General features: G+C 17.3%; 5 protein-coding genes across 5 annotated transcripts, besides 25 other annotated features; 2 read left to right on the plus strand and 3 right to left on the minus strand. All coding sequences in view use genetic code 6, as the record gives it.

The window, feature by feature from the left end:
- IMG5_166980 (hypothetical protein) lies at window positions 1-1,974 on the minus strand. Its single transcript, XM_004030092.1, has 7 exons — window positions 1,882-1,974; window positions 1,653-1,823; window positions 1,440-1,602; window positions 758-1,395; window positions 466-698; window positions 284-428; window positions 1-242 (listed from the first exon to the last, which is right to left on the minus strand). Exons 1-7 carry the CDS (start codon window positions 1,957-1,959, stop codon window positions 102-104), a joined length of 1,569 nt encoding a protein of 522 aa, XP_004030140.1. The 5' UTR covers window positions 1,960-1,974; the 3' UTR covers window positions 1-101.
- Window positions 1,975-3,435: 1,461 nt separating this feature from the next.
- Window positions 3,436-3,516: a microsatellite.
- A 965-nt stretch (window positions 3,517-4,481) lies between these two features.
- IMG5_166990 (hypothetical protein) lies at window positions 4,482-4,889 on the plus strand (the record flags this gene model as incomplete). Its single annotated transcript, XM_004030093.1, has 1 exon — window positions 4,482-4,889. The coding sequence occupies one exon, from the start codon at window positions 4,482-4,484 to the stop codon at window positions 4,887-4,889; it is 408 nt and encodes a 135-aa protein (XP_004030141.1).
- Window positions 4,890-4,998: 109 nt separating this feature from the next.
- Window positions 4,999-6,881, minus strand: IMG5_167000 (hypothetical protein; the record flags this gene model as incomplete). Its single annotated transcript, XM_004030094.1, has 4 exons — window positions 4,999-5,130; window positions 5,190-5,684; window positions 5,762-6,755; window positions 6,811-6,881. The coding sequence occupies 4 exons, from the start codon at window positions 6,879-6,881 to the stop codon at window positions 4,999-5,001; spliced, it is 1,692 nt and encodes a 563-aa protein (XP_004030142.1).
- A 123-nt stretch (window positions 6,882-7,004) lies between these two features.
- Window positions 7,005-7,042: a microsatellite.
- A 293-nt stretch (window positions 7,043-7,335) lies between these two features.
- Window positions 7,336-7,373: a microsatellite.
- Window positions 7,337-7,381: a microsatellite.
- A 127-nt stretch (window positions 7,382-7,508) lies between these two features.
- Window positions 7,509-7,592: a microsatellite.
- Window positions 7,593-7,901: 309 nt separating this feature from the next.
- Window positions 7,902-7,940: a microsatellite.
- Window positions 7,906-7,940: a microsatellite.
- Window positions 7,941-7,955: 15 nt separating this feature from the next.
- Window positions 7,956-8,011: a microsatellite.
- Window positions 8,012-9,651: 1,640 nt separating this feature from the next.
- IMG5_167010 (hypothetical protein) lies at window positions 9,652-10,385 on the plus strand. Its single transcript, XM_004030095.1, has one exon. The coding sequence runs from the start codon at window positions 9,711-9,713 to the stop codon at window positions 10,083-10,085; it is 375 nt and encodes a 124-aa protein (XP_004030143.1). The 5' UTR covers window positions 9,652-9,710; the 3' UTR covers window positions 10,086-10,385.
- A 251-nt stretch (window positions 10,386-10,636) lies between these two features.
- Window positions 10,637-10,675: a microsatellite.
- A 742-nt stretch (window positions 10,676-11,417) lies between these two features.
- Window positions 11,418-12,604, minus strand: IMG5_167020 (hypothetical protein; the record flags this gene model as incomplete). The annotated part of the gene is made up of 3 exons (XM_004030096.1): window positions 11,418-11,489; window positions 12,110-12,284; window positions 12,582-12,604. The coding sequence occupies 3 exons, from the start codon at window positions 12,602-12,604 to the stop codon at window positions 11,418-11,420; spliced, it is 270 nt and encodes an 89-aa protein (XP_004030144.1).
- Window positions 11,442-11,466: a microsatellite.
- Window positions 11,509-11,560: a microsatellite.
- Window positions 12,454-12,517: a microsatellite.
- A 1,299-nt stretch (window positions 12,605-13,903) lies between the features above and the next one.
- Window positions 13,904-13,974: a microsatellite.
- Window positions 13,905-13,962: a microsatellite.
- Window positions 13,913-13,962: a microsatellite.
- Window positions 13,915-14,051: a microsatellite.
- Window positions 13,922-13,985: a microsatellite.
- Window positions 13,997-14,050: a microsatellite.
- Window positions 14,052-14,088: 37 nt separating the features above from the next.
- Window positions 14,089-14,127: a microsatellite.
- Window positions 14,104-14,182: a microsatellite.
- Window positions 14,141-14,190: a microsatellite.
- Window positions 14,191-14,810: 620 nt separating this feature from the next.
- Window positions 14,811-14,844: a microsatellite.
- A 2,545-nt stretch (window positions 14,845-17,389) lies between these two features.
- Window positions 17,390-17,434: a microsatellite.
- A 290-nt stretch (window positions 17,435-17,724) lies between these two features.
- Window positions 17,725-18,302: a microsatellite.
- A 2,891-nt stretch (window positions 18,303-21,193) lies between these two features.
- Window positions 21,194-21,230: a microsatellite.
- Window positions 21,231-23,293: the final 2,063 nt, after the last annotated feature.

Here is a 23,293-nt window from a genome sequence, read left to right on the forward strand (position 1 = left end):
AAATAAAATGAAATCAATAAATTTAATTTAAAAACATGAAATTAATTAAATTAAGCAACTATATAATTTTTATATACGAAATATTTAAATATTTAATTTTTTCATTTCATTAAAGGCATGGAAGTTGAAACATTATATGCTGCATCTGTTTCTTCTTTCCATCTTGAAGTAACAGTTTTCATTTAAGTATAGAACTTAACCCCAGCTTTTCCATAAAAGTTCAAGTCTCCTGCAAAAGATCTCTAAAATATTAATAAACAAAATAAAAATAAAGTAAAAAAACCTTATTTCCTGTAAATGAAAGCATAGGAAGAGGTACTGGAATAGGCAAATTAATACCGATTTACCCGCATTCAATAAATTGTTAAAAGTGTCTTGCATAAGACATGCTTTTAGTGAAAATAGCACATCCATTTCCATATTAATTACTATAAAAAGTTAAAATTAATTAAATTAAAAACATACCTATTTATAAATTTGATAGCCTCATCTAAAGTATTTACATGTACAACACATAATACAGGCCCGAAAATTTCTTCTTAATAACACTTCATGTTTGCTTTTACTCCACTAATAACAGTAGGTCCAACAAAATTTCCATTAGGATATTTTTAGTTTTTATAAGTTCTACCATCTAAATGTATTTTAGCTCCTTCTTATTCAGCACTATCAATAAGCTCAATAACTCTTTTTTTTAACTTTAAAAAATTATATATATTAAAAGTAAATTAGAATTATAAAAAAAAATAGAAATTACTTCAGGATAACACAAAGCAGCCAAATCGACACCTTCATCCATACCATTTCCTACTTTTAGTTTTTTAGCTTTTTCAACTAATTCAGGAAGCCAATTAATACTATCTCCTACCATAACAGCAACCGATAAAGCCATACATCTTTATCCAGCGGCACCAAATGCAGCAGAGACAAGTGCATTCAAAGCATCTTACTTATCACAATCAGGCATAATAACACCATGATTTTTAGCTCCCATATTAACTTGACATCTTTTTAAATTTTTAGAAGCATTTTAATAGATAAATTCTCCTGCTTTATTTCCACCTACAAATGAAATTGCTTTAATATCTGGATGTTCAGTTATTTATTTGACAGTATCAAATCCTCCATGTACAACGTTTATTACACCTTTAGGAATTCCAATTTCATTCATTATATTCATAATATGTTAAACTGTTCCTGGAACTTTTTCCGATGGTTTTATTATAAATGTGTTTCCACATGTTATTGCATAAGGTATCATCCATAAAGGTATCATACACGGAAAATTAAAAGCTGATATGCCAGCACATACTCCCAAAGGGACTCTATGAGAATACATATCTACTCCTTTTGCAACATTAGGTATTGTTTCTCCTTACATTACATGAGAAATACCTTTATTTGATTTTGATGTCGATTTTTAAAAAACAAATAAATACCGCATGAATGTTCAATTACTTCTAATCCTCTAATGATATCACCTTTAGAATCAATTAAGGTCTTTCCGTTTTCTTAAGTTATTATTTTAGCTATTTTATCTGTATCTTCTCGTATTCTATGTTATAAATTTAGCATATATCTTTGTCTTACTAATAGAGGTGTCTTTTAATTGAAAAATATTTTTTTATTTATATTTTTAGCTTTTTATTTACTTGACTCCATGTTTAAAATGCATTCTATGCACATTAAACAGCCTCATTAAATTCTTCAGGTGTTGATTAAGGCACTTTTGATATAAGTTCTTATGTAATTGGATTTCTTACTTCAAAAAATTATGTTGCTTTTGAAGATTTCCATTCTCCATTTATAAAGTTTGACAAAACCTTTTGTTTATAAATTTATTCATTTTAATATGAGTATATATATATAATTATTTTGAACATTTGAAAAATTAAAAGAAAGATAGGGATTGAATAAATTAGCTGATTTCAATTATTTTTAGATGTGTAATGATATCATTTTTTTATTTTTTAAATTTCTATTATTTTTTAAATTTTTTTTTGTAAAATGATGATAGGAAAAAAAATTATATGAAGGGAATTTTTTAATTTTAATCTTTTCTAGTTTTATTTGTTTAATAATTATATAATAATGAAATTTTTTGTAATTATAGATGAACATATCAAAATAAATCTAACATAATACGTATTATGTATATTAATTAAAATATAATAAATATCCATAATAAAAATGTATAATTTTAATATAAAAGATATTTAATTTAAGCAAAATTATATTTTTATTTATAAATATTGTATAATTTAGTTTAAATTAAATATGAATTTATGTCCTCATTTTTATTTTATTTTTGATATAATTTATCTAATCAATATATATATATATATTTTAATTTATTATTTAATAATTAAATTATATTTAAGTCTATTTGAAAATATTGTAATTTTAAATTTTAGCTTATTAAAAATTAATATAATAAACGAAAACAATTAATTTTTATATATTTATATTATTTATTTTATCAAATTTAAAAATAAAGTTAAATAAAAAAATAAAACTTAAAATACATATATTAAATAAAAAATAAATGCAAATATCATAATTTCTAACAAAATCTTTATTTTCTGACATTTAAATATAAACATATAATAAATAGGATTAATTTTCTCTCCATAAAATAATTTTATCATCCTAAAGTCAATTATTATTGCAAATATTTGAATAAAATCCTTAAATAAACTGTTTAATTCTTCCAAATCTAATAATTCCTTATAAGGAGTCATCTGGATAAACAGAAAAATTTTAACTATCTACAATATTTTAGCTAATATATAATTAAGTAGATAATTAAAGTGACTCAAAAGGTTTAATAATATCTTAAATAAACAAACAAAACTGTATGCAAATTTATTCATTTTGTAAATCTTTACAATTCGAATCTTTATATAAAATCCTGGAAGATTATATCATAAAAAATATGTTAAAAGAAGAAGAAATTTTCTATTTGTTATATGACTCCATACAATTTGATAGTTTAAGTCTTCAAAAAACTTCTTTGGATATAATAATACCTAAATTTGGTGATATTCTAAGATTATCTTCTTTATCTAATCTTTTAAACTAGCTTCCTTTTCCTGTATTCCTTTCTATTCTTTAAAGGGATGACCTTAATATATCTGATGAAAGTGATCTCCTTAATATAGTTTACTAATATATTAATTTTAAATAAGTATTTTTTTTTTTTTAATTGCATTTTTATAATTTATTTTACTTACTAAAAGAACTCTTCTAATCCATAAAATAAAAATTCTTAAAATATTTAATTATAACCACTAGAAAACATATAAAAACCGCATACAAATGCTGAAAAAATAGTTTAAAATGTTGATTAGATAGAAAAATAGACCGAAAATGTAGAAAATAATATAATTTAGTAAGAATATAAAGAAACACCAGCATAAAATGCTGAAAAACTTGTTGAAAATATTGAAAATATTGAAAATATTGAAAATATTGAAAATATTGAAAATATTGAAAATATTAAAAATATTGAAAATAAAGCTGAAAATGCTGAAAATCCAGCAGAAATAGTTGAATAACATATAGAAAAAAATCAAAGCAAAGAATAAAAAGATGAGAAGACTTACTAAATGAAAGAAGATTTAGACTAAATGGCAAAACAAAAATTAATAAATTACCAATTATCATCTGAAGAAAAAAAAAAGCTACTTTTATCGATAAGATTAGGATATGTAAGTCATGAAAATTTACTAAAATATAGTAAAATGCCATATTTTTAAGAATTTAAGGACATATTTTTACTTGCAATTTCTTCAAAATTAAATTATTATGACTCTTAAACTGAAAATACTGAATATTTATTTAATCTTAACCCAAGATAAAGTTATGAAAAAAACGTTTTTAATTTGAGTCAAGCTAATTTAAATAAAGATAACTAAGCAGAAAAAAAATCAGGGATCATTAATACTTCTAATATTAATTAATATTAAAATAATATTAGTCCTGAACAAAATTAAAAATAATAAGAAATTTTAAAAACGAAAGAAAAAATATATCAATAAGATTAATAAAATAAAAACTTATAATAATAAACTAGAAATAACCAAAATTAAATATACGATATTATGGAAGAAGGTTAAAAGTATTAGGAAAATAACAACAATAATAACCATTTTTCATAGTTTAATTATTCTTCTCCTTTAAATCATTATCCATTAACTAAATCTTATGTAAGTCCTCCTCAAAAACATAATACTTAAAATAACTTTTCTTAATTTTCTCCTAATTAAAATCTTCCTAATTACCCTTCTGAATTTATTTATAAATACGATTTTGATGAAAATGGTGTTCTTTATTATATTGGAACATAAGGAAAAAAAAGACCATATATAAACCCTCATGATTTATGTTAAGTTAAAGCATTTTGCTCTAGCTTAAGAACAGGGAAAATATAATACTTTGTAGGCCGAGAATTACAAAATTTATCGACTACAAATGAAAAAATGAGCTTTTTTGGTGTTAATTTGAGCAAAGAAAAACTCCTTGCACCTACATGTTATACAATAAAAATTAGAAATTCAACTACTTATGTTTTACTAAATTGGGCTTTGGAAGCTTCAATTGATAATGAAGATTATATTGTTATCGATTAAAGAAAGTTTTGGGATGAAAATGATTCTCATTTTAGTTATTAATGTTAGATGGAAAGGGAAGCTTTAAAGGAAAGAGGAGCAACTTCTACTTATGCAATTGATTAATAAAGACTACAATGTATTTTAAATTAAAGATAAATAAAAGGTTTCTGCTATTTTAGAATTAAATAAATTTCAAAAAATTCTCATGGAAGTGATAATCTTAATCTTTCAGGATTTGAATTATATGGAAAGACTTTCGGAAACGGATGGATTTGAACAATATAAATAAATATATATAATACATTATTTTATTAAATTATTTATTTATATAAAAATCAATATTTTTATATTTGTTTAAGTATGTATTTTGCTTAATATTTTCTATTCATATTTTCCAAGCATTTTTTATCATTAATTCGAAATATCTATCATCATCAATAGATGCACTAACATTATTGTAATATTCATAGAACTCTTCTTAAGTAACTGATCTATTTCTCAGACTTTAATCACCATTCTTATAAAAATAAAATAAAATTTAAATTAAATATATCATGTAATAATATATTAATATACTAGCATTGCATGATGTTATTCAAAAGTATCTAAAAATTCTCCGAGAATTTCTTCTTCATGTTTTTTTCCATTTATAACATCAGGATGCTGTTTAGTATTATAAACACCAATAATATCATCCAATTCAATAAACCCATTTTTATTTCTATCAAGTTTATTAAATACTTATTAAATAAGATTTTTTCTATTTCTGTTCATTTCACCAACTATAGAAATTAAAAATTCATCGTAACTAATTTCCCCTGATCCGTCTCTATCAAAATAATCAAATAGATGCTAAGATTATTATTCATTTAATCCCATTCTTAAATCCTTACAACATTTTGCGAATTCTTCCAAACTAAGGTTTTTGCTGTTGTCATCATCTATAATTCTAAAAAGCCTTCGTAGACTATAAATACCTCTAGTACCTCTAGTAATTATTTTTGTTTTAAATTAATTAAAATATTCTTGTGCTTATTAACTTAATCTAGGATTTTTGACATAATAATTATTCTATTAATATTATTATTTGATTTATAAAGCTTTTTCATCAAAAGGACTTTCTTGCTAAGTGTTTTACTCTTTTTTACAACATCAGGGTGTTCATTAAAATTATTATCTTTTTTTTTATTTTAAGCTTATTATTATTATCTGTTTTATAAATTTTAATTATAGTAATCTTAAACTGTATTTTTTTATTAATTATCTCCAGTCCATCCTTTAGTATTTAAATTTTTGTTCGCAAATTCATTCATTTTCCAAGCATTATTCATCATTAAATCGAAATAATCATCTCTATCAATAGAAGCACTAATAAAAGTATAATAATCTTCGAATTCAGGTAAAGTTATTTGTCCATCTTTAATTCCTCTAAACCCAGTATAAGATTCAAATGTATTTATAAACTCTAACAATACTGAATCTTCAGTTCTCTTTCCACTTCTTACTTCAGGGTGCATTTTAGCATTATAAGCTTATTTTATATCATATAAATCAACAACTCCGGATCCATCTTTATCTAAAATTTAGAAAGCTTATTAAACCAAGCGTCTTCTTTTTAAATTCATAGGACCTCTTACTGTTAAAAGAAATTCATCGTAATTAATGCTTCCAGAACCATCTTTATCAAAATATTCAAATACTTCTTGAATTTATTAATCTGTAATATCTACTTGGATATCTTTTACAGCTTTACGGAATTCATTTATATTTAAATCCTTTGAATTGTCATCATCGAAAATCTTTATTTTTTTTTTAACAATTTTTTTTTATATAGATATTATACTCTGAACTATCTACCTAATCCTAGTATTCCTGTCCCTCCCCTCGAAAGTAACTTTGATTAAAATTTCAAAAAAGAAGCTTATTGATTATCTGCACCTGTAGATTATTGATTATTATTTTATTACTTTGAATGTTAAGGCTATTGACTTTTATTTTTATAAATTTATATTTAATTTATTTTTTTAAATTATACTTTTATGATTATAAAGAGTTTGGGTTAAATAATATGTTAACAAATTCTTTATAATCTAATACACCGTCACCATCTTTATCATAATAATTATATAAATCTATTAATTCCTAAAACAATTAGATAAATTATACTTTATTTTTAATTAAATAATTATATTGTTACTTGTTTATTTAAAACTAGTATTCCTACTCTTTCTAAAGATTTTGAAAATTCATCTATTTCAATTTTCCCATTATTATTTAAATCAAAGTATTTAAAAGCTTTTAATAAAATTGACTCCTCAGTTAATTTTCCTGTAGCCTTTTAATTTAATCTTTATTTTAACTCTTTTTCAAATCTGTTATTGTTAATTAGACTATTTTTTATATATTTTTTTATATATATACTTTTATATGTAAGATGCCATTATTTAATTTTATTTTTATAAATTTATTAATAAATAATTTTTATTTATAAAGGATATTTATTTTATATTAAAACAAATTTTGAATAAATAAAAAATTATTTCAATCTTAAAATGTTTCAAGAAAATTATAATATAACTTTATTTTATAATATATATATAATAGTTATTATTTCTTAATCATTTATAAGTTAATAACTAAATATACATAAAATTAAAAAAATTATAATTATTAAGTATAATAACATATAATACAATAAATGCAGTTAACAAAAAATGTAATTTTAAAATAGTAAAAAAAATTAATAATAGATAAAAAAAAATGAAATAAAAATATATAAATAAAATATTGCAATTTATATAATAAAAAAAATATTCTAAAGAACTAAATAGTTATTAGAATGAAAGAAAAAAATTTTAAATTTTCTAATAAAATAAAATGTTTTTATTAATATTAATATAAATATAATTATATATATATATATATATATATATATATATATATATATTTTATTATTTATATATATATATATATATATATTCTTGCTTTTTTATATTATTAAATTAATTTTATTTATTTCATTTCCATTTATATAGTTAATTCCTTAATTTTCACTGTATAGAAAATATTTATTTTTTTATTTTTTCATATTTTCTTCATTATTTTTTTTATTTTTAATATTAAATTAAAAAGATTCATATTTTATTTATTTATTTATTTATGTTTTTCTCTCTATATCATAATATAGACACACTTAAATAATTTTTATTTTAAACTGTATTTTTTTTATTTTATTTATATATTTTAAAGTAGTGTTAATAAAATATATTTTTTTCTTATATATCTTTATTTATATAAAATTTTTTTTTATAAATGATTTTTTTTTATTTTTGGTTTTTTTTTAATTAAATAATAATTTAATTATAAAAAAAAATTATTTAATAAATAAATATAAAAAATATTTATAAACTTTTTATATATATATAATTTTTATTCTAATTTTAAGCATCTTTTATTTTATAATTATTTTTCAAAATACATATTCTTAAGTTTTTTTATTTTAAAAATAACTTTCACTAAAAAGGCATTTAATTTTGTTACATACCAACTTATAACTTAAATAAAAAATATATATTATTAAAAATAATGAATTTACTTAATTCATCATCATTAACATTTAATGTATTTAATTAATATCCATAGGCATCATACCTACAGCTGCCATCATAGTTTAAATTTAAACAGGATCTTAATTCTAGTATTCTTTAAGCGCATTTTCGATTTCTTATAATAATTCTTATTCTTTTTCTGATGAGGCATCTTTTAAAATATTTAGCAGAATTTCAGTCGCACCTAAAGGATTTCCCTGTCTGTTTAAAGATTCTGCCATTTTAATTTATTCTTAATTTGGATTAACTTATTCTACTTAAGGTATTAGCTAGTATAAAATGCTAGAAAATTTATGCGACATTTAAGCTTAAATAAAATTAAACTATGCCATTTATTGTTATTATTATTATTGCTAATACATCATCATATTCATATCAATTTAATTAATTGGCATTTAATATTGATATCCATTAATTACACTTTACTTTTTATTTTAATAAAAAAATTTATTTAAAAAAATATTTACACTTTATCTTTATTCTTCTTTTGAATGTGAATATAGACATCTTGATTCAAATTTACAATTACATTCTCCTTTATTTATTTATATTTTTAAGTTAAGAATTAATAAGATTATTACCTGTTTATTCATTATAATATCTACACATTATTTATTTAAAATTTGTTGTAGGTTATGAAGCACTAGCTTTTTAAAATGGCTTTTTTTAAAAACTACCGAATTATAATTCATGTTCCCCATGTGCAAATGCACATTCGTTTTTTTTAGGACAGTTTCCAGCTTATTAAATAATATTTTAGTTAATTTTATTTACATATTTTTATTTTACTTTAACTAAAATGTTTACATAATTATGTTTTAAACTTATTATTTACTCCTAATGGTTATATATTCATTTTTTAATTGTTTTGTTTTATTTTATTTTTAATCTTTTATTCTGATTATATCTTTATTTTTATAAAATATATATGATTAGTGTCTATATAAATATAATTAAAAATTTATTTTAATATCTTATTAAAACTAATTTTTTTTTAAGAATATCTCATTAGTAAAACATATAATAAAATACTTTATTTTATAAAATATACAATAATGCAAAAAAAGTATTTATAATAAATGCAAAAATTTTACTATTATTATTTAAAAAAAAAAATATTAAGTTAACATCATTATAAATAGTAATATTAATTGTTAATAAAAAATTAATTTGATATTATAATAACTAAATTTTATAAATTAGAAATACAAAAAAATAATGGAGATTGTATAATATATACAAATAAACATAAAAATATATTTAATACTATATTTTAAACTTATTAAGAAAGTAAAAATAAATAAAATTAAAAAATTTCAAAACAAAATCAATTTTTATAGAAAATTTTAGATTTCATTTATCATATAAAATCTATTTATTTATTTTTTATATTTCTTTTTTTAAAATTTCATTTTTTCTTTTATTATTAGGCTTAATAATCTTCTTCATATGAAATTCCTAATAGTTCAATCATTGCCACATAACTAATATGATCTTCAGGACTTTCATCATTAAATTTGAAAAAAAAATATTAACCCGGCCCAGCTAAAATACTACCTCCTAATTAAAAAACGTCACCCTATACCCCTCTTCTACAAAAAGCTATAGAAGTCCACAAAAATCCACAACATAATCCTGTAGTAGTTTCTGCGCTTTAATTTTTTCCTATTAATCCACTTGGCTTTTCTACTCTGGTTAATCCAAGTCTTTAATAAATAACTCTTTCAGGATCTACGAAACATTTATTAGGCAAAAATCCTGTATCTACACAAAAAGAGTTAATTCCACTAGTTTTTCCGCATCCAATTACTTTTAAATCAACATTCTTTTATTATAATATATTCCAACTAATCCGCGAAATTGACCTAATGAAATCTCTACAAACAAATCAATTAAAATGCCTTATGAAAAGTAATAATGTTTTTTAATCTTTAAAAAGTGAAGAAAAAGCAAATTATTGATTATTTTAATCATAAACAATAAGTCCTTTAATCAAATTTTCTACATTTTATTTTTTGCTATATTTTTTAATAAAATTATCTCTATTTTTTATTTCTTATTCGTTTAATTTACCCTTTTCTTCTTATTCGTTTTTTATTATTTTATCAATTGTTTTATCTTATTATTTATCTTTTTTATCGTCGAATTTTTCCATTTACTCTTTTATTTACGCTCTTATTATTTTTATTTAAATCTAAATTTTTCACTATCAGTAAGTTTCTATTAGTTACGATAGTCAAGCTGAGGTTCGTCACTTATTTAAGAGTCCATAACTATTTTTTTATTTTACTTTTTTATAGAAAATTATATCTATAAAAATTTTATGTAAATACTTTTTCAAAATATAATGTTAATTATTATATTTATTATATATTAAATTTTCTTTCTGTTATATTATTTTTATATTAATTATATTTTATAATTTGATTAAATTTATGATTGTTAAATTTATAAAGATAAAAAAGTCAAAGCTTAGAATCTTTTATTATCTAAATTAGCATTTAAATATAAATTATGAGTTTTAGTAAAAATTTTTTTATGATGAATATTTAAATAACTTTTTTTTTGAATAACAATATAATAATAAAGTTGAAATATTTTTAATTTTTGTATTTTTTATTCTAAAAACAGATTTCTTAGAATTTTAATCAAACTTAAATTAGATTTAGCATGATTATTTAAATCAATAACTAATTTAAATTTTATTTAGAGCATTTATATATTTAACTATTAAGAAAACTAATATTTCTTTGCATATATTTGGTTTTGCAAATTAAAATTTTTTATTTTTAAATTTGATATTTATCTTATTTTATAGAAAGGTGATTATATAATTTAAACCTTTGTTTTTGAAAAAAAATTGTTTTATTCTCCTCATTCATTATAATTAAAAATAATTAATTTATTAATCTACTTGTATATTTATTTTAATTAAGTTTAAATTTATAAGGGGATAATATTGAATTTTTTTATTCAATTTTATGTTTAATTTTTTTGATTTTTTTCAAATATTTAATCATAATATTATTAATAAATTATATTTTTTTAAAAAAGTTAACGAATATTGTGTTTTAGTATGTTTTTTAGTTAATTATATTTTTAAAAATAATAATTTATTATTTTAAATTTAATTTAGTTTATTCTTATTAAAATTTTTAACTACGATATTAAATATATTTATTTTTTATTTTTTATTTCATTATTCTTCATCTTCCTCATTTTCTTCTTATTCTTCTTCTTATTCTAACCATTCTATGAAATCGTTACACTTTTGTATTTTATTTTTAATATATATATATATATATATATATATATATATATATATATATATATATATATTATTTTAATTTTATATACTAATTCTAAAAACAATTTTTATTTTTCATTGCTATCTTTTCTTCTTTCTTTCACCCAGTTTAATATAATTTCCTGAACAAGGACTTCAATTTAGAATAAAAGCTTTAGATAAATAATAATATTATAAAATAAAAATTATAATATACTTATAAAAATATATGAAAAGTATTCTAATAGGAAATATTATTTGAGCAAAATTACTATTTGTTTTTTTATTTTTTAAGGAATAATAAATATATTATTTATTATTTCATTAATAAATAATTATATTAAAATAAAAAACCTCAATTAATTAAATAACTGTTAATCCTTCTTCATTAGAATGTACAAATTTCCTAAAAATTTTATTCCAATTTTCTAAAAGCAATTTTATTTCACTTACTTTTACTTAATCATCAGCATCTTTGTGTCTTAATAGATCTTATAAAATAACAGGCAAAAACATTCTTAAAAACTCAGAGTTTTATTTATTTTCTGCTATCTAAAAAAATAATAAAATTAAAAAGTAATAAAAAATATAAATATTATTACTTTTAAATTGTGTATTTCAACACTAGCATGGTCGATTTCTGAAGAATCTTTTAAAGAGTGTTCTATAATTTCTCTTATTTCTTCTTCCAAATAATTGTCTTAGTTATTATCTTCATTTAAATTATCAAAGCTATTGTCAGGAGTTTCTAAATTAAGTTCATCTTCGAACTTTTCCCTTATCAATTCTTGATTAAAACCAATAATTTCTAAATTTAGGTATTCATTTTTTTCATCAGTATATATAAAACCCTTTTCAAATAATTAATTATTTATATGTTCATTTTTATTTATTTTATTAATGTCATATTAAATAAAAGATGCCTAAAATATTAATAAATATACAAATATATATATATATATATATATATATATATATATATATATATATACATATATATATATATATATTCAAATAATTTTTAATAATTACTTTTGTATTTTCTCTTAATATTTAATTTTATTTTAGAATTACTCCTTAAAGTAAAAAACATCCATTATTTACTTAAGAATTTTATTTTAATATAACATCATTACAAATAATAGAATTTTCAATATATACATTATCTTCTATTTGTACATTATCCCATATAATGCATCTTAAAATATTTATGTTTTTTCCTAAATTACAATTTTTCCCAATAATACTTTGTTGAATATTACAATTATTTCCAATTTTTGTTTTTTCGCCAATAAAACTATTATTTCCAATAATTGTTGTATGTGAAAAAGATGCATTTTTAGCTATAAAAATATTATAGTCTTAATAATTATTTATATTTTTAACATATTATATATTTTATTAGGATTAAAAGAAGTAAAATATCTATTTAATTTTTGTTTTATTATTTATTTTTGAAATAAATATTACCTTTTTAAAAAATCTTAATTTATTTTATAATAAATTTTTGGATCTGAAATTTTAAGGAAATTTTCATTTTTAGAAACTAGAAAATAATTAATTTTCTCTTCATTAATTTCAGCAGTAAGTAATTCTTTAAGAAAATCATCTCTTAAAGAGTGATGCATATAATTTTCTTAAAATGCTTTTAAAACATCAGGAGAACAAATATAAATTTAAGTATCTAAATAACTATAATTAACTTAAAAATCAATACAAGATCCTTTTGATATTTTTATTCTATCTAAATTAACCTTAAAATAATCTTATTAAATCATTTTTTCAATCTAAACAATATTATTATTTACTTCATCTATTAAAAAAGCATAATTATCTTCTTAAAAAGATCTACTATTGTCAAATATATCAACATTCTTTAAAACTGCTGTAATAATATTTAATGGATTTTCCTTTTTTTTGTTCTAATAATGTCGTACAATTTATGCCAAACGGAGATTTGATATAATATCTCCATAAGAAAGTAAAAAATCGCCATATATTACTCTTTCTTAATTTAGTTCTCTTAATGCATCTCCGACACTCAAAAAATATTATTTATGTAATAATTATTTATAAAGAAATAATATTACCTTTTAGCATCATTAGCATAAATTAATTTAATTTTTATTTATTAATCTTGCCTATTATGAAAGTAATTTTCAATCTATTCTTTATTAGAAGTATATACTATAAATACTTCTTATATTTTATTTGATTATATCCACATTAAAGAATATTCTATAATAGGAACACCGCATACAGGAATTAAAATCTTATATTTTGATATATAAAAAAAAATTGTATTTTACTTTTGGAATTTCTAATGATATTGGATTTAATTATTAATTATATGATTCTGCTAATAAAACAGCTTAAAAATTTTCTTTTATCTTAATAATATAAAAAAATATAAAATATATATTTATAAATATATAAATATATTTATAAATATATATGTAAATATATATATTTATATATTTTTATATAAAATATAATATTTTTTTATTTATATAAATATTTTTTATTTTTAAATATTTTTTTATACTTCTAATTATTAGTTATTATCTTATTTTTGGGTTTATTTTTTCATTTATATTATAGTTTTTTTTATTTTAATATATAATAAATATCTTTATATTTTTTATTATTTTTATATATTATATATATTTATATATATATATATTTATGATAATTATATTTTTTATTAATTAATATTTATTTTATTTTATTTTATTTTTATACAATATTTTTTCTCTAAAATTAATTTTATAATAAAATTATTAATTTTACTTTATATTATGTTTTTATTTTCAGTTTATTTTTTTATAAAAATTTATTCATATAAAGTAAAATTAACATTTTTGTAATCTTTTAAAGTTATTATTCTTTTGTATTTTTTTTATTATATAAGTTATAAAATAATTGTGAATTTTTGTTAAAAATATTAAAAATATTGAAACAAATACAAAATAAATTTTAAAAACTAATAATAGTTCTTTTATAATATTATTTAAGTTTTTAAAAAGATACTATACTAAGAATCTTTATTTAATATATATTTATAAAATATTTATTTAAAATAAGTAAAATATTTAATTATAAATTATTTTTATTTATTGATTAATATATTAATTATAATCTTTAAAATATAAAGAAGTTATTATTTTTTATTGTATTTTATAATCTATAATTTTTATACAATCTCATACATTAATTATTGGATAATCTAAAAACATGTTTTTGTTATGTTATAGAAATAAAATATAATTAACAGATAAATAACAAAAGCAAAAAATAAAAAATTATTATATTATATATTTATATATATATATTATATAATAAAAAAAAAAATTACAAAAAGTTAATAAAAATTAATAATAAATAAAAAGGTATTTGAAGAAATAAAATGAACAAAATGTTGTTAATATAAAAAAATTAATAATAATAAAATCAATATTTATAATAAAAAGTTAGTAAATTAAATATTAAAAATGATTAAATACAAAAATCAAACTAAAAAGACAGTATTTTAATACAAACAACTACCGAGCAATCAAATGATTTAATAAAGTTTCCAACAAATAAAAAAAATTAACGATTTTTCAAAATTTCTTATGTTAATCGTCCTTAAACATCAGCAGCTAATTACTTTAAATTAAATAAATAACCAGATTCTTTTGTTGATGAATAATTATATGTTACATTGAATGATGAAGATAATTAATATTTTAAGACATCAGAAACTTATAGAAAATCTACAAAAAGACCTTTTATATCAGCAAAGAAATTTCTAGGTTAATCTTAATTTTCTGAAGAATACTAAACTAAATTAGCAACTAATATTAAATCTATTTAATATCTTAAAGATAGATTAGATAATGCTTTAGAGTAAGTTGATAATGATAATTTTAAATAAGAAGAATAATAAGAGAATAATAATTCAAAAGATGAATTAAAAATTGAGAATGGTGTTTATAGTAAATAAATATATTTTAAAAAGATTTTAAATATTATTTGATTTCTATATATTAAAATATACTATTTCTATTTTAATTTTTTTTTTTTTTTTATGAAAGAAATTGATACACCAATATTATAAATCTAGTTATAAAAATTCTCCTTTAAATATTATAAAATTACTATTAAAAATTAACAATAACCTTTGTATATACGTAAATTGAATAAAATTTATTTATTTTTTATAAAATAAAAATAGTCTTAAACAAATTAGAAGGACCGAAAAAATATAATTTAAAAGCTGTTTTAAATACAGAAAATTAAAATCCAAATATTTTTAATAGTAATTTAGTTTATGATAATAGATAAGTGATTAGGTTTACAGAATTTTCATAAAATAGTTTTTTTAATTCTGTATATCTTTATATATGTTTAAGTTGTGATAAGACAATAAAATTATTATTAAATATAAAATATGGTGGAAATACAATAAAAAAAACATAAAAAAGTTAACATTAAGCAACTTCTTTTAGTAAAATAAAAAATCTTGAATTATAATATAATTATGTTGATGATAAGATTTTAAATGAGCAAATATGTATTTTTTATGTTTTTTATTTTTATTAGTAAATAAAATAGAACTTATATTAATAAAAAGAAAATTGAAATTGTAAAATAATTCTCATGCATTAGAATATGTTAAACATAATAAAAAACTAATAAAATATAAAATTGATTATAATTAAAAACATTAAGCTCATAATGAACATTTTCAAAACGTATTGTAAAACAAAAAATATATTGAACACGAAAAAAAAAACTTTCTAGTTAATAGATTAATGCTTAAAGAAAAAAAAGAATAATTAATAAAATTTTTAAAATTTAAAATTAAATGCATTTAGGTTGGAATAAATTTTATACAGTTTGGATTTAAATAAGTTAACTTATTTAGTTAATTAAAAAAATTAATTTTATTTTAAAAGTATTATATTTATTTTTTTAATAATTTTTTCAAACACTAAATTTATTTAAAATTATATAAAAGAGAAACTTATATTAAAAGTATGCTTAGCTTTATGATGAATTTCTATAAAGAAAAGGTTTAAGGACTTTAAAATAAAATTTACCCGATTTTAAGAATTATTAAATAAAAAGTGCTTTATCTAAATCAAAAATGTAAAATTCATATTAATATTTATCATTTTTTTTTTTAAGGATAATAAACGCATATTCTAATTATATAATAAAGAAAACTAATAATAAAATGAAAAAATAAATCGTTTATTTTTTTAAAAATTTTAAAGATTTAAAAATACTTTATTCTAAATTAATTGAAAAAAAAGAACTAGGTATTTGATAAAAAATTAAATATATATATTTATTTTTATAAAAGCAATAAAAGTTGAAAACAAATGGTTATCTTATTGCTAATTAAATAAAATAACATTTAGAAGACATAAAAATATAATTTAATTAATAATACGATATAATTTTTAATTAAATATATTGATAATGCAATTAATTGTAATAATTATATAAAATATTTTTAATAAATATTAATTAATTTTATTAAGATTTATTAGAAAATAATAATGATAATTATATTATTTTGTAATAATAAAAAAGATTAAAATAAATATAAAAACATGACATTTAATTAATATCTGAGTTAATATTATAATATTTTTAATAAAAATTGAAAAATTGGAAAGTTGAATTTGTAAAATATAGAAAATTAAAAAACCATTATTAAAGATAAAAAGTAAAAAATAAAATAAAAATAAAATATATTTAAAAAAAAAGTAATTAATAATGTAAGAAATGATGAATAGTAATACATTAAATAGTAATCAATAATAAATCAAAAATTTTACTAAAAATGATTAATAGTATTTAAAATTTTAAAATATTTCATAATAAAAGTTTAATAATAATAATAATAATAATAATAATAATAATAATAATAATAAAATGTTTAAAGTTAATTACTTTCATAAATATAAATTTATAATAATTATAATTTTGCTGAAATTTTATTAGAATGTCCTTTTTTATTTAATAAAATACTGGATAAAGATTTATAAGAAATAGTTTAAAAATATATTTTTTAGAAGAAATTATTACCAGAATATTTATTATAAAAATGAAAAAAAATCATTTTATTTCTTACACATAAGTATAAGGTTTACATAAATGATTAATTATAATAATTTTTTTTAGTTATATATTGTTTTATGATTTATTTATTTTTTTTGTTTCTTATATGTAATCAAAGTTTAACAATCTTCTTCCTTTATTATCATTTAATTCTAAACTATAATTTTTTTTTTCATTATTATTATTGAAACTGTTTTCATGTTTTTCTAAACTATTTTACTTATTTTTTAAATTACTTTATTTTTTTATAGATGTATTTATTTATTTTCCATTTATATTTTCATCTCTTATTATAAAATTATCTTTTTTTTCTAATAATATTTAAATAGTTTTTTTTATTAATAATGTATCATTTTATTAAAAACTTTATTCCATTTTATTTATTTTGGTATATGTAATCAAAGTTTAACAATCTTCTTCCTTTATTATCATTTAATTCTAAACTATAATTTTTTTTTTCATTATTATTATTGAAACTGTTTTCATGTTTTTCTAAACTATTTTACTTATTTTTTAAATTACTTTATTTTTTTATAGATGTATTTATTTATTTTCCATTTATATTTTCATCTCTTATTATAAAATTATCTTTTTTTTCTAATAAATATTTAAAGCCATAGTTTTTTTTTATTAATAATGTATCATTTTATTAAAAACTTTATTCCATTTTATTTATTTTGGGAATATATTTATTTGACTAATAATACTAATTTTAATGTTATGATCTTTAAATAATATCTCTATTATTCTAAATTTAAAATGAATTCAATTATTAATCAAAAAGAGCCGATGTCGATAAAAAATTAGTTTTTTATTTTTTCAAATCAATTTTTTAGTTTTATAAATAAGAACTAACATAAAACTCTCCCGTTAAAGAGTTAGAAGTATCCGACTTTTCTTCGAAATCATTAAGTTTAATAAGCTATTTATTCATATAATACTTCGTATTATCTTAAGCAACATGAAATACGTTATAGTTTTTTTTTTAATAGTACATTTTCTAAATTTAATCTTGTTTTGCTTGTTGCCTTCTTTGTATTATTTCATCGAATTTATTATTAATTTAATTATCTTTTTTATATGAATATTTTAATTCTTCTAATTAATTTTCAAATCTCTTTTTTACTAAAAATAAAAAAATTGCTTAACTTTTTTTTTTTTTTATGTACATTTATTTTGCTTTTTCTTTTTTAAAAATAATTTTAAGTTATGATATGCTATTCTTCCAGTTTATGAAGGGTTTTAAATAATATCTTGCATATTCTTTATATTTTATCTTGCATTTACCTACATATTATATACTTAATCTCTCCATTTTTCCCTTTAATAAACCCTATCTTTGAAAAATTAATTTAATTCTTTAATTTCAACCATTAGTTTAAAGAAGTCTTTTTTTTTTGCAACATATATCTTCGAATTAACTCTTTTTTAAATAATAATAATAATTATATATATATAATATTTATATACTTTGCAATTACAGTATGTTTCCTTTTTCTATTCATTAAAATATCATCTTCTCCAAAATACTCTTTTTCTCCAATAATTCCAACACATATATTAATTAATTATTAATCTTTTTAATTTCCATAATTGCTTGCATATTTTCTATGGAATTCAACTTCTCCTTTTTTTTTTTTTTTTTTAAATGAAACTAGAAATTATAATAAAAATTATAATTACCTTTTTTAATTAGGAATATATTATCAGTTTCATCGCCTTCATTATATAGTCTTTCTTAAGCCTAAATATGTCTTTTGGTGAAAGAATAGGTTATTTTAGACATTTTTTCTGTTGATAATTCAATAGAAATAGTTGAAGACATAAATTTAACTTTTTATCTTAATTTCTTTTATTCCAATTCCATAAGAATTTATTAATAATCAGTTACATTAAGCACTCCGAAATATGTGTTTTCTGAACAAACAATAGTAGCGGCTCTAGGTTTCTTATTTAAAATACCTAATTCACCAAAAACTAATCCTGATCCTATAAATAATAAATAAAAAAAATATTAAATTTTTTATATGGATTAAAAGTCTTTTGTATTGATTTAATTATTAATAATAAATCTGGTTTTTTAAAAGAGTTTTTATTATATATAAAATTTTGAATTTTAATTAAAAAATCATAATATTAATTATAATTTGAATATTTTTATTTATTAATATATTATTTAAAATTATAAAAACCTAATGTAATAGCATGATGGTATCTAAAAGTATTTTTTTCATAAAAATGAGCTGCATTTTCCAAAATTTGCAAGTCTAATTTTGGTATTGTTTTTTTTAATTCTTCATTTTTTAAAGTATAGAGTTAATTAGCTTATTTTCCTCCCAACATAATATTATTATTTTATTTGATTAATTATCTTTTATCATAACATTAATAATAATAATATGATTGTTTATAAGGAGAATTTTTTTATTAATTATTACTTTATTAAAAGTCAGAGATAATATTACTTTAAATAAGATTAGAACTGGAAGAAGAGTCATTTTCAAAAATAAGCTAATTTGCTAAAAATTAAGAATTTTCATATTTACTACTTATTGAATTAGCCTAAGAAAGTTATTTTTATTAATTTTTTGAATTAAGTCTTTATGAATTATAATAATTTTAATAATTAAGAGATTTTAACTTATCTATTTCTTTAATTTTAAATTTTTGATGTTTTATTTCTTCTGTCTATTTATCTATTTAATTTTATTTAATTGAGAAATCGAAATTTAATTTGTTATGTATTTATTAGTTTATTTCTTTTTGAATAATAAAACCTTTGTATAATGTTTTTATAAAAAGCAAAACTATTTTTATTATTTTTATTCTTCTCTAAAATTATTTAAAGATAAGAATTTTTCTGAAATTTAAATTGAATTTTATATTTATTTTTTTATCGTTTTTATTTAATTATTATTTTGGTAATTATAGTGTTTATTAGTCTTTTATTTTTTGTTTAATAAGAATGCAAACTTCTCCTAAAAATTTTATGAATTTTATTATATAAAATATGTAAATAAAAAAACCTTTTATTAAAATATAAAATTTATCAGGAATATCTCCTTCGTAAAACACAATTCCTCCCTTTTTTACATATTTAAATTTCATTATTTTACATAGAGTTTAATGAATATTATTTTAAACGAAAGATTTTTTCTATAATAATTTTTTAAAAAAAATCATTTCTGAAGTAGCCTTTTAAAGTATATTTAAATCTTCACTATTTCTAAAAGAATATAAATAAATATTTTTTATTAAAAGTACCTTTATTCACTCTTTTTATATACTAATATCCTTAAAGCTTTATCAGCAATTGTATCTAATTTTAAAGTACTTTTATCTTTAGATACTTTTTAAAGTTTTTCTTATAACTTTTAATCGATAATTTTTTAATCAACTTCAGGTTTTAAAGATGACATTTTTCTTGATCTCATAGCAAAGTTGTTCTAAAAAGATTAATATAAAATATTATTATGGTTTGAAGAATCTAATGTTATATTAATTCTGGAAGAAATATTTAAATGGTCCTAATCAAGTTTAAATGCAAAAGCTTTTCTTTTTTCTTAACTTTAATTTAATTCTAATATATTTATTTAATTTTAATTATTTTAAATATTATTAGAATTTTTTTTATTTAATTTATTTTTTAGCTGTTATTCTTTGATTGTATCTGCTAACTTTTTAGGTTATGTCATCTTTTACATAATATTAATTATTCGAACTTTTTTCTACAAAAAATTATTAAAATATTGTGCTTTTTCTGAAATATCTTATGATTATTTATATTTTTCAAATAAGCTTTTTGGTTGAATTAAATTATTTTATTATTCTTCTGTTTCGACAGGAATTTTTTTATATTTATTAGATTAAACATTTTTGAGAGTTTAAAATAGATTTTCACTCTCTTCAACTTGATATAAATCTATTTCATTCGAATCTTCTCTATTTTAATTTTTTTTTTTATGATTATTGTTTTTTTCAATTTTTTTTTTTTTTAGTACTTTAATTTTAAGGAATTATAAATGCTCATGTTTTATAATTTTATTATATAAATAAATAAAAACGTTTATTAAAAAAAATTAAAATTTATTAAAAAATATTATAAAAAAAAAAAAAAAAAGTAAATATATTAAAAGCAATAATACCTAAAAACATCATTCATTAATACAATCCATAGTTTTATATATAATCAAAAAGTATTTTTATTAAAATCTATTTCAAAAAAAAAACGAATAAAATTATCCTCCTTAAAATAGATTTTCTAAAACTATTGATAATATTTTTTTATTTTAATTAAAATTATAACAAACAATTCAAATTCATTAGAGTTAATATATTATCTTACTAAATTATTTTATAGTCTTAAATTAATTAAATTTCTTTCTTTTTTTATTTTAATAATATAATATAATATCAATTAATTTTTATAAAAAATAAAATTGTATAATAAATATAATTATTATCTGCCTCAAAAAAAATAATAGTCTTTAATTTATTTCAACTATATTTTTCTTTATATTTTATTTTTTAGCCGTTTATTTAAAAAAACAAAAAAACTAATCAATATATATTTTTAAAAGTTTGTGATTAACATTATATAAATATAATATGTAAGGATTTGAAAAGAAATCCATATTTGAATTTCTATGTATTTTTTTAAAAAATTATATAATATATATTCATTCTAATTAATAATTATTTATAAGGAATAGTATTTTTGGTTATATAATAATGAATTTTTCAAATTAGTTATAAATTTAGTAGAATTCTGTTTTATATTTAATATTATTTATATAATTATATGTATTTATTATTGATTTTATAATACTTTTTTTTCAATATATATTTCATATTCGAAAGTTCAGTTTTTTATAAAATATAATATATATTTGATCAATGGGATTTAGATAAAAAAAATAACAAACAATATTTAATAAATATATTGCTTAAAAGGATTTGGATTTTTGTATTGTTAATTTAACATAAAAAATTATTGATTAGGAAAATATTTTTTCATATATTTTTCAATTTAAGACTAACTAATTGTCCAATCCTTCCCATAAAAATAATATATTTTAAACATTCTGCTTGTAATCAATTAAAACTATTAAATTTTGGTATATATATATTATTTTTTTTTGATTATTTTATATAGCTTTATTATAATATAAATATTATTTTTTTAATTTAAAATATAATCAATATATTGATTGATAAAATTAAATAGAATGTTTTAGTTAATTTTTCTTATAAAATTACTACTATTTTAAAAACTTATGAGATTTATTATATGTATTTTTTTAAAAAAATTGATTTTAAAAGTTTAATTAAAAGCATTTTAATTCATTTTTAAACAGTTTATTTAATTACTTCAGGAAATTAGGTGCTTTTAATATAGACAGCCTCTTTTATATTTATATATTTTAGTGAGTAAATATGGATATTCTATAATATGTTTATAAAGAATATATGAAATATATATTTATCCTTCGTATAAGTAATTAAATTATAATAATATTTCTTATTAATTGGAATTTAGAAATTCACTCATATTAACTTTATCTCATATTTTTTTGTTAATTAAATTGTAAATTGCTATAATTGTTAGTTTTTTTTTGTCAAACTTTTTATTCCTTAGTATTTTTTTTTTAGAATATATAAATAAATTTTGT

This window comes from Ichthyophthirius multifiliis (genome assembly GCF_000220395.1).
Source record: "Ichthyophthirius multifiliis unplaced genomic scaffold scaff_1120509251243, whole genome shotgun sequence".
In the NCBI taxonomy this organism is placed as follows: Eukaryota; Ciliophora; class Oligohymenophorea; order Hymenostomatida; genus Ichthyophthirius; species Ichthyophthirius multifiliis.